At 42.8% G+C, this 11,990-nt stretch overlaps 1 protein-coding gene across 3 annotated transcripts in view; it reads right to left on the minus strand.

The window, feature by feature from the left end:
- REL (REL proto-oncogene, NF-kB subunit) overlaps window positions 1-11,990 on the minus strand; it is a 43,001-nt gene that overhangs the window by 29,114 nt on the left and 1,897 nt on the right. The window contains exons 3-4 of one of the 3 annotated variants that reach the window (XM_068153246.1): window positions 6,303-6,420; window positions 4,352-4,420 (exon numbers count right to left, since the gene is read on the minus strand). In XM_068153246.1, the coding sequence (XP_068009347.1) occupies window positions 4,352-4,358 (7 nt within the window). In that variant the 5' untranslated portion in view covers window positions 4,359-4,420; window positions 6,303-6,420. Of the gene's footprint in view, window positions 1-4,053; window positions 4,133-4,351; window positions 4,421-6,296; window positions 6,421-11,990 lie in introns of those variants that run through there. The other 2 variants (XM_068153245.1, XM_068153247.1) reach the window with 2 other exon arrangements.

Raw genomic sequence — 11,990 nt, forward strand, 5'->3', positions numbered from 1 at the left:
CAAACAGGAGATTGACAGGAGAGTCAATCAAACAATGACAACAGTGGGATGGCATGTGAAAAACAAACAAGAAGCTACGTAAATATTGCAGAAGTTGAATCATCATGGTGCTGCACGATCAGAAGAATGTAGCTTATGGAAATGTCTACTGAGCTCTCTGTCATCTTCATATAATAGCAGCCTACTCAAGCAAGGTTGAGCATCACAAACAATGACAGCCAATATCCTGTGGCACAGCACTGAAAAAAAGTGCTTGAACCTTAACATAATAAGCAAAATAGTTATTAAATACATTGAAAATGCCAAAAGGGTAAAAGATCCCCTACTCCCTTTTGCCCAAGATCCATACAACCCGAGTCCACTACATCAGAGTTTTGGCACAATACTGAAGTCTTAATTTTGTAAAAGATTCTATTTTTTTGCACATACAATGATTTAGGTGTACAAAGCTTGAGTTTTACACCTGAGATTTGCTGATTGCAAGACATTTCCAGTGCTGCAGCAGTTCATACTCAAAGTAGGAAAACATTATAGCCTAAAAGATGAAGTATAGGAGGGTTGGAAAGAACTACATCTGAGGTGTCACCTTGGTCTGACCTGAATGCACATCTCAACTGTAAGACACCTACAGACAGCTGTGGAACAGCAGTGTGCAAAAGCAGCTCTTATACTGAAGCCCTCTTCAACATATGCCTTCTTAAAACCTGAAGGCCTTCTAAAAAGGCACCATGTGTTTCAACTCCAGGCTGTGTTTGGTGCCAAACATTTTAGAGTTATGGTTTAGGAGTCTTTATATTGCCTTCTGAATCTAAACCAATCACCAGCCATCAAACAGACTTTAAACAATTTTCTGAAATTAAATTATGAGCTGTCACATTAAATACATATCAGCTACCGCTCTAGCTTTGGTTACTTACAAGAATGCTCCCTTTGCTACTCAGACTTTACCCTCTTTTAGATATGCTTTGCATATTTTTTCTTTTTGGAAAATAAGTTCATCAAAAGGGAAAGAGTGACAGGCATTGATAACAAAAAGCCTGAAATGATGTAAAGCTGGTTTCAGAGAGAGCATAAGTCTGAGCTTCTCACAAAACCAAACTCACGCACCAGCACATGGCTATTTAACTTTCACACTTAAATTTACTCGCACTATTGTATTTATCAGCACAGTCCAGCAGGCTGGACAGAGGACTCCTGCCAGCAGCGAGGAGTGGTTGCTGCCTATTAGCCAGCCTTCCATTCCCACCAAGCAGATCAGGATAGAAAAGAATCTCACCTTTCCGTTCCTATGTAACACAGAATGCCACAAATACAGGCAGCAAAGTGCCTAGTAACCATCTTACTTTGGAGGTGCACATGTTAACCAGAGTTGCAGCTCACCCACAAACATGACTTATTTTCAAAACTAGCTAGAGCCTTGCTGTTCAAACCTACTACAAGCACACAGTATCTGCTTTAACTATATCTTCCCCTCATGCTCTACTAATGCTTGCTTAAGAGGACTTTTTTTCTCATCCATTAGAACACTTCATTTTAAAACTCTGGGCTCAGTGATCTTTACAAGGCTGTGGTTGAAACAAATGTCATTGAAGGCAAATCCACTGTTTAACAGCAGGTGTGTTTGTGGGGAAGTAAAGCTCAATGATAGGGTGGCTTCCAGAGATTTAACACTGAACTTAATTTTCTCTTGGTTCTCTCTCACTCCATTTAAGAATCATGTTGTCATCTCTACTGTGATTATCAGTATCATCATGTTTTGTGTGGAGAAGAAACACAGAAGTGTTTTTTGGAACTGAAGGTACTACCAGCACTCTGCAACAACGTGGAGGCCTGCTCATTAGTGTTCCCTGCTTGTGTAAATCGGCAATAGTGCTTGTGAAGTAGCAATGCTTAACTATTTCAGAATCTACTCTCACAAAAAGAGGTCGGTCTGTTCCCACACCATTGCTAAAGACCTGTCCTCTTCAGGTCTTGCTGTGTTTGTCAAACAAATACCAGCTATGTCAAAAAGCAACCCCTTGCTTGACAATTCTGGAAGGGAAATACACAGCCACTCATTACCAACCTGCCTGCAACTCCTTGGAAAAACACTTGACATGGAAGAAAAGCAAGTATCTAGCCAATCCTTCATCCCAGTGCTTGAGAATTTCATTTGCATTTTGTAATTAATTATAATTGCCTATACACATGCTAGCAATGGAAACATGATGCTACATATTAAAACCTGCCTCTTGTTCTTTTTTATAAAATTCTCTCCACACCCTGAAAAATTTAATAAATAATTTAAAAGATGAGTAAATAATTTAAAAGGGAACACAGGAAATCAAACGTCCCAATTACACATGCAAGGAAAACAGGTAAAAACTGTAACAGCTCCAGGAGATCAGCCAGCTCGTATCTTTCAAGAACTGAGAGCTGCTTTATTCTGCTCTGTTTTGAGCAATACAAAAAAGAACAGGACAATCTCAAAAACTCAATAGTGCCATCAGACCTCGCCATGATGACAAACCTGCGCTGGTTCAAAGTTTAGCACAGCCTGAGCCATTATGGAAGAAGTGTAATATGCTGTCATCAAGCAAAGTGACAACAGGACCAAGGATTAAGACATTTTGGCTTGTTCCTTTGCTCGAAGGAAACGTGCTCTGGAGGGACTACACAATTTGTTATTTTCTAGCACAACTAGTGAACACTCTCCAGCAACATCTGCATGTGAAAACAAAGTAGCTGTGGGTCTTCGTGGAAGATGTGAAAGTACCGATGAGAAATCCTGTGAACTGAAGTGACTACAGCGAGACAGAGATTGGGGAAGCGTTGCCCTTCAACTTTGATGTCATTGCTCCGTACATATCATTGATGACCCTAGGTCCTCCACAACAATAGCCATTTCTGAGAAGCAAGAACGGACAACCTATACACTTATAACAGTCTGCAGCACCTCGGGCAAAAAGAGACAATGGTGAAAAATTTGTTATAGCAGATTCTTACTCAATCTAAAATAAAAAGTGTGAAGTCATTCTTATTTTACAAAGCAGTAATCTATCTAGGACCCCATAAACTGTATGGATTCTAACAGAAAGACAAAACTACTCATGAAATTCCTCTGTACTATCATGTTATTTATGAACAGCAACCAACAGAAAAAAACAACTACAAAAGCTAGCTAGTACCAGGAAGTTACGAACTTCCCCTAGTGAAAAAATTCCTTATCTAGTTCCTAATTACAATGAAAACATATTAACACACAAATACACACACAAAACTCCAGCACCAAAAAAAAACCCCACACCACCAAACACCCAAAAGTGCTATTACCTACTTCAGTTTTGTCACCCTAAAATACAACTTAACATTTAAAAGACACCTCCATGCAAATTCAGTTGTGTTTTCTCTGTTGATAACTGCCACCCCTACGTAATTCTCAGGAATCAAAACTCATACCTTGTTAACCAGTCAGAACACCCCCCACTCCTCCCCCTAAGTTTTAAGGCTGGAAAAGCATCTTTCCCTAGAAATACTATTCTAATCAACATTGCCAATACTTCAGTTTGGGGGGGGTTTGAAACCCTAAGAAAGATCCCAGAGAGACATCTTCTGAAAGGATCACAAAAAAACACTTTAATTTAGCCTAAAGAAACTTAATTATGCTTTTTATTGTAACAACTCAAGGCATGATTCCTCACCTACATTACTTTGCATTTATGCTGTCTCTTTGTTATTCATTTGCACTTTTGAAGACAAGTTCTTATGCGAGCAGGACTGCTGAGCATCCGTGGTTTTAGCCTATCACTGTCCAGATACCAGACCCATGTGCTTCTATTTAATGCGTAAATATTTTATCGAAACAATTTTACGATGTAAAAGATCCATTCCAAAGCATAGCAGCATTATAAGACCTTGCTGTAACTCCTTGTAGTGAGGGGACCAAACTGAACACAGCATTCTGAACAACAGTATTATGAACTTTTTCTATAAGCCTGCTTTAACGAGCTACACGACGCGGATTTAATATAAAAAACAGATGCTGGGGGGACGGCTAACAGCACTGTTACTCACCCATCTCTGCCTGCGAGCTCAAGACAACGAAGAGACGGGGAAAAGGAAAGCAAACCACCCCTCAGCCTAAAAGCAAGAGCCAGCCGACACTTCTCATTTCCTCTAAACCAGCAACGCCCTCCTTTAGCAACGCAGTTTAAATAACGAAACTGCCCGAAGCAGGGAGGAAGGGGGGAGTGGGGGGCTCAGCTCTCCGCCGCTCGCACCGCAGCGATACCGGCAGCTGGCACCGGCGCAACAGTGGCCGCTCCCCTGTACCTCACCCAAACCCCACCGCCAGGCCCGTCCTGCCACTCACCAGCCATGCTGACAGCTCCACTGCCCCGCTGCCGTCGCGCCCGGGCCCCGCACACCTCCGGAGGAACGTCTAGGGAGAGAGAGACAGACGAACGCCCGCTCGAAAAGACGCCTGAGCCCGACTCCCCTCCTTCCCTCCGCCCTTTTCAGAGGGAATTTCCCGGCAGGCGAGCGGTCAGACCGGCCGACGAAAGCGTAGCCGTTGCCGCCGCCCCCTGCCCCAGCTCCGCTTCCCGCCCCCGCCGCGCCCCGCCCGGCATCGACTGTTTCACCACTCCTGCCCGGTGCGGGTCCGGGGAGGCCCGAGGGTAGCTCTCCAAATAAGATAGAGCCAGCTATTAATTTCAGAAACAGTAATGGGGGCGTGCCTTGGAAGAGTCTGCGCTAGAAGAGCCGGGAGATTTAGGAAAGCTCCGAGGAAAAGGCGACAAAGGCAGAAAGTGGCTGCTTCCGTGGGGTTCCACCTTCCGTGTTGCTAAAAGGAGCAGTACATGATTTCGATTCTGACACGGATTTCATTTACTTTTCCCAGTTTTGAAGTCCTAACCCAAGTAGTCAGGTCCATGGAAATGCCAGGTATGCCAGAGCTAAGGAGCCAGCAAGCCAGGGAACATTATCAGGATTGAGGCAGTTTGACAAAATCCTGCAAATAAAACAAGTGGGCCTTTTACTCAATTAAATAAGTCGTCTTGTTTTGGTGTGCTCAGATACTGGAATTGTCTTTAATTGAACTGAGTAGGCATCAAAATGAAATTTTTTTAGGCAATACAGTGTGCATGTCTTCATGAGTGCATGCTGCACTAGTAGGGGACTGAAAACACCCATACAGTTTATCCAGTCTCTCCTAGAAGGAAGGCTGATCATTTCAGTAATTGATCTTTCACCTCCCCCCCACTGACACAAGAAAATCAGCCCAGGTTTCTCTAGGCCGTAGATCAGTGTCTTTTGAAAGAACTGAACATCTAATAAAATCTTAAGTAATTTATGGAAGGAGAGGAAAATATTAAACTACAGTCAGGATCTGGCATGTCTCAATATTGCCATAAGGTGCCAAACACAAATCTTACTTGTGAAGTTTAAGGAAGGAGCATATTTTGGTAATCCAGATACTTATTTTGCAGTTTAAGCAATTACTTCTATGGTGATACAATGTCTCAATGCACTCACTATGGTCTGTACCACATGTTGTCAGTAAAAAAGTCTAAGACCCCCTCCCCTACTCCAGGGACAAGGAGTGAAACTGCAGCGGACACCAACCATTCCCTTGCAGAGAAAAGCAGCCGCCCCTGCCCCACTGTGAAGGAATGTAATTCATTGGTGGCTGACAATCTGAACAATTAATTATAGCCCTTTCATTTGTTACATTTTAGAGTTCTTATTTTTGTGAATTTACTTACTGTGCAATGTTATTTTGAAGGTTTATCTTTTTTTAAGAGCTCACTGTCATCCCTCTAAGGGCAAGGAAATATGCCTCATTGTGAGTTCTGAGGAGAAGGGCTGGTTGGCCTCTGTTCTCACACTGCCTTTGTGAATTCTGTACAGCTGATCATCACACTCTGAGGACTACCTTTTATCAGCTTGAGAGCTGTTAACTTTGTTTTCAGTGTCCAGACAGAAGTCTTCGCAAGGTATTCTGTTTTTCAGTATTTCTAGCAATGAACTCACCTAAATTCTGATACATCTTCCACTTCCTGTCTCCACTGAATCCTTGTTTTCTGTTCCCTTCGATAAAAGGCTAAAAAAGGATGCTGAACTGATAAAAACCACTGATGTGGTTGATAGTCCTGGTAGCATGTTTTCTCCCCTGAATGGTCTGCATGTGCTCCTTCTGAGCCCCATTTCCTTTTCTTTGTGATAGCCAGAAGTGGAAAAAGTTAAAATTCCTTTTACTAGAATCCTAATTTCAGAGCACAGCAGAGGTATTTAGAGCATGTTTCTTCTATTACCTTCACCTTTTTTTCAGCATCTGCCTGTGATGCATCCTTACATGACTTTTCCTCTCTGGAAGAGACTGAGCTTTCTTGATACCCATGTTTTTCTCAGTTGCATGGGGCCTGGTGGTCACACAGCCTACAATAACAGCAAAGTAAATATAGTAAGGATAGACTAATAGTTGCAGTAAGGAGAAACTAATCAGCAACAAGCAAATCAAGTAATCAAGGTCAACCTAAAACCTACCTGACCTTCAGAGCATTTCAGATCCAAACTGGTTTGGGTCAGAAAGGACCTTAAAGACCATCTAGGTCCCTATCTGAAATACATCTCACAGCTTGGCCCTGACATAGCTAGATCAGTTTATGAAGGAGATGACCACCATGGGAGCAACTCTACAGCCTGAAATGTGAATCAGGTGGAGGCATCAGTAACAGGCAAATCTAGGGGGACTAAAATTACCTAGAAAGAGGAACACAAAAGAACCTTAAGTGCACACCTAGCTTGGGTACAAAACTGCGTTTGGTTTCCTTAACTCTTTAGGAATGCAATACATGGTTTAGTTGATTAGATAGTGTTGGATGATAGGTTGGACATGATGATCTTGAAGGTCTCTTCCAACCCGGTCTGGTCTATTCCATTCTACATTGTCATGTGTAAATGCAGTAAAATGAATTAAAATGCAGTAAAAGGAAATAAGACAAAGAAAAGTCTCAAAGAACACTCAAGCAACATACATAATTGGTATTTTTTTTTAACTCTTCTTTCTCACTATGCTTTTTCAAAGCAAAGGTTATTAGGATGTACAGAAACAAACCACAGCAGAAGATGCTGTTCTATAATCCGCAAGTCCATATGTTTAACTCAGTTAAGCAGAAGACACTGCCTAATGTTTGTCATCCTGTTCAGTGGTCCACCTCAACTTCACAGGATTTTTGTTTATAACCTCAGTTTTGCCCAACTATCATTGTATTTTCTGTACATGGAAATCATCTTCCTCTACCTCACAAGCAAAACTTTCCTAAGATTCACAGTGTGTCATGTAGTAAAATTGTTAGAGCCCTGTCAAATTTATAACTGAAATCAGGGCAGAAGAATCTTACGGGGCCCACAGAGTAATCAAAGTGTCTGCGACATTCCCTCTAGAAGATTAAAGGAAATGAGAGCATGTAGATTTTATGCTGAAATAATTCTATGGTTGTGGGTTAGTTTCTTGACAGAAAATCATGAATGAAAAACACCCAAGAAAGCTTCAAACCAGCAGTGCTCTAAAACTGTGAGAAATTAGAACCAGAACTTTACATCTCCAGGGATTTCTTGGATTGCTTGTGACCAATGATGTAAAAGTCAAATAGGAAAACAACACAACCTGGATTTCTCTCCACAAGTGCCCACATCCAAACCCATTTTGCCCATGAACATCTAATATTATGAGAAGCTACTTCAGCTTTTTAAAATTCATCTGTGGCACAACAGTTTTGGACAGCCTTCATTCACAAGGTAGAACAGATGGAGAAATGTTCCAAATTTGAGGGCATCCCTGCATGTAATAGATGTGATCTAGACAAGATTTTAAAAGGGAAAGAGGTGCTACTTCCCTCAGCTAGCTGAAACTGGAATAACCCTGGGAGGTTATAACCCTGGGAGGTTATAACCCTGGGAGGTTATAACCCAGGAGCTGGAGCATAGATGTGAGTTTTGGGTTTGAATGTAAAGCAAGCTGTTAGTACAGGTATATGAAGCGAATAAACACTTTTCCTTGAATAAACACTTCTCCTTTCTTTTCTGCAGACTGGTTTGCAAAACCCCAGGTACCAAATTGTGGCCTTTCAGGAATAATGAATGTAGGTACTTCCCTAAATACAGTTTATATCCCTGGTTCCCACCTACTTCTCTACCCTGTAATGCTCCTGAATGGACACAGACCAGGGCACCTGGGGAACTCTGTGGCCCAAAGCAGAAGTGCCTACACAGTCCTTCAGAAGGAAAATGTTATTGTGAGGGTATACAGTGCAAAATGATGTGAAATTAAGGGAAATATTCCAGGCAAGACAAATACTACATTATGACTAAAATATCAATAAACATTCCCTATTTTTCCCCACCTCTTTTGAACTCTAACTCTTAAGACTTGCAGGAGCAGGCTACACAAAGATAAGACCATGTGTTAGAAATGGAGGCAGTGTCTCACATACACGTTGGTGTCTATGGTACAAACTGCTGCTTGATAGTATTTTTAAGAGAAAGATCAGTGGGTTGAACTTCCAGCATCTCAAAAAACTCCAACTATATCCCTATCTCATCCCTAAAATGAGAACAATCTAAAATAAAAAGGAAACAAGAGGAACACCAGCTGCCTAAGATCTATACACTGATCCATCATCTGAATACACAGAGACAAACTCTGGCTCAGAAAGTTCTTGAATAAAGTTGCTGGATGAAGGACAGTGTGAGTGGAGATATTTTCCGACAGTTTTTCTCTCTCCAGCAATAGCCATGAGCCAATTCTCAGGGGAAAGCACCACAGAAGGACAATTTGATCTTTTAGTCTAAACCCAGCATGGCTGTTTATGTTCATGTTCCCAAACTCAGGAAAACTTCTACAGAAGCCTTCTCAAGTAAAAGACAAAACCCTAAGAAAATTAAAGAAGCCTTACTCAAAATCATGCAAGCATATAGATAAATCCCTCTATTCCTGTGACTACCCTGTATACAATTCTGTGGTGCTATGATCTCAATCTATGGCACAAGGATTATCCCACCAGAGTGAGGCAGAGAACTGCAGTATAGCACTATGAACTACAGAAACCTGGTCAGCAGCTGACATGAAGTTAAGAACATGTCATAACTTCGGGCATATGCAGATCTTTGCAAAAAGCAGGACGGAATTCCCCTCCTGTAGCATTGCATAATGAAAGCCAGGTGCATCACTATTATTTTTGTCAGCTGACTGGCTATAGCCAGAGGCAATATACCAGAATTCTTAAGACCAGTTTGATCTAGTACTTCACTTCCTGTCTTCCAGTTGAAGCAAGTGTTTTCAGATCCCATTTTTCTCTACTTATCAAGTCCAAGGACAAGTCCTTCTTCCTGCTCTTCACTGGCTGCTATACTAGCAGTTAGCATCTAGATCGCTGTAAGGATGTCATGGGGCAAGCAACAGGACAAAAGGGTAGAGGTTAAAAAAACCCACCACCACCAAAACTTCCTGCAGCAAAGGACTGAGTGTTTGATATTGCTATTTGTCAGGCTGAGGATGATGGCTCTTCAGTGGTACTTGGTGCAGGCATTGCCCAATGAAGCTTGCTAAAGCCTGGTGGATGTGGGGAAAGTTATGGATGTAGTCTACCTGGACTTCTACAAGGCTTTTAACACCACCCCGCGTGGCAAACTCCTGGCCAAGCTGGCAGCTCATGCCTTGGACAGGCGCATTTTGCACTAGGTTAGGAACTGGCTGGAGGGCCGAGCCCAGAGAGTGGTGGTGAATGGTGCCATATCTAGCTGGCAGCCAGTCAGTAGTGGTGTCCCCCAGAGATCAGTATTGGGCCCCATCCTGTTTAATGTCTTTATTGATGATCTGGATGAGGGGATTGAGTCCATCATCAGTAAACTTACAGACGACAGCAAGCTGGGGTCAGGTGTTGCTCTGTTAGAGGGCAGGAGGGTTCTGCAGAGGGACCTTGAGAGGCTGGACAGATGAGCAGAGTCCAAGGGCATGAGATTTAACACGTCTAAGTGCTGGGTTCTACACATTGGCCACAACAACCCCATGCAGTGCTACAGGCTGGGGTCGGAGTGGCCAAAGAGTGGCCAGGCAGAAAGGGACCTGGGGGTACTGGTTGATAGTAGGCTGAACATGAGACAGCAATGTGGCAAAGGCAGTCAATGGCATCCTAGCCTGTATCAGGAACAGTGTGGCCAGCAGGAGCAGGGAAGTCATTGTGCCCCTGTACTCAGCACTGGTTAGGCCACACCTTGAGTCCTGTGTACAGTTACTTAGCTTGGAGAAGAGGAGGCTCAGAGGAGACCTTATTGCTCTCTACAACTACCTGAAGGGAGGTTGTAGCCAAGTGGGGGTTGGTCTCTTCTCCCACGCAACCACCAACAGAACAAGAAGACACAGTCTCAAGCTGTGCCAGGGGAGGTTTAGGCTGGAGGTTAGGAAGAAGTTCTTCACAGAAAGAGTGATTGGCCATTGGAATGGGCTGCCCAGGGAGGTGGTGGAGTCACCATCACTGGAAGTGTTTAAGAGGAGACTGGATGAGGCACTTCATGCCATGATTTAGTTGATTAGATGGCGTTGGGTGATAGGTTGGACTCGATGATCTTGAAGGTCTTTTTCAACCTGGTTAATTCTGTATTCTGTAAAAGTAGTACAGGCAAACTTAAGTCTTTATTTCCTGTTCCTGGCTATCTGACATAGATCAAAGATGAGCCGCTTGTCACGGGTTAAGCAGCCAAGCAGGCACTAAGGTACATTTAGAGTAGGGCTCTCCTAATAAGGTACTTTGTACTAGGAATAAAAATATTTTACTTCTCTCCTTACAGAATGAAGTTAAATCCCATTTTCTTGTCCACTATCTCCAGCCTCACACACTCACCTGATCAGTAATTTCCAGTCATCTACACCTTAAGAAAACTTTTGCTGTTTGAAGTATGTTTTTAATCTCAGAGGCCTCTTATTTGCACTGTCAGGCCTTTGGATGGTTAAAGCTTCTGTGGTTCTTAGTCCTGAGGAAGGTTCTAATGCAGAATTTGTTCCAAGGAAAGTCTTGGCTTCCAGATTAATGACAAACTCAGAAGCTGTTCAAGCCATTCTGCTGGAAATGTTCCTGCTTGACAGAACAATGCTACTGTGCCTCCTCTCAAAACAGGGTGAAGGGAAAGGAAATGCTAATAGAGAAAGGCTGGTCTTGTGGATAAGGCACAAGGCTATGATTCAGGAGACTGGAATTTCATTCTTGGCAAGTCAGCCTCTCTTAGGCAAGTTGTTTAATTCTCTGAGCCTTGATTTCCCCAATAGAAACCAGAAAAGGCACTTCCTGCTCACATACTTCCACCTTACTCACACAAGATGCAGCTGCTTTGGGAGATAAACCACTCACATGAAAGTGCCAGCACAATAAGAGGTCCATTAATACTTTAGACAGTGGTAGTATCAGAAAGAGGCAGTCTCCCCTCTTTCTTGCCTTACCTTCAAGGCAACTTGCTCATGTTCTTATGGTGCTGCAAGCACTCCTGTGGCCATATGGAAGCTTACTTAGAAGTAAGCTGGGGGAGACAAAAGGATTGGTTTTCTGCTGACTCAGGTTTTGCTAAGCCAGTTCCATGTGCAATCACAAGAATGGCTGTGCCAGTAGCAAGGAATGTGGTGGCACTAATGCCAGGACAAGTCTCTGGAAGACAGATTTGGGCAGAGGTGCCAGCTTCCTGACAGAGTGCTAGCTTCATGGAACTGTAGCATAACATTGTCTTTTTTTTAGCTTGAGAAACTGATAAATCTCTCTGGAATTTCTAATTTACAGTCCCTCCTTCTCAGACTTCGTTTTCAGGGCAGAAGTTCTCACGCACCTTCTGTCCCAGCCCTTTCAAGTGGTTCCTATTCCTTTCTTCTCTTCCCAGCGCTACAAACACAGTTTGTAGCATCATTTTATTAAAGAAAAATCTTTCATGTTTTTTGGCAGGCAAAGAAAAAAAACCAACAAGGA

The sequence above is a fragment of the Melanerpes formicivorus genome, unplaced genomic scaffold (assembly GCF_026170545.1).
Source record: "Melanerpes formicivorus ecotype bairdi unplaced genomic scaffold, bMelFor1.0.p_v2 SCAF_25, whole genome shotgun sequence".
Classification (NCBI taxonomy): Eukaryota; Metazoa; Chordata; class Aves; order Piciformes; family Picidae; genus Melanerpes; species Melanerpes formicivorus.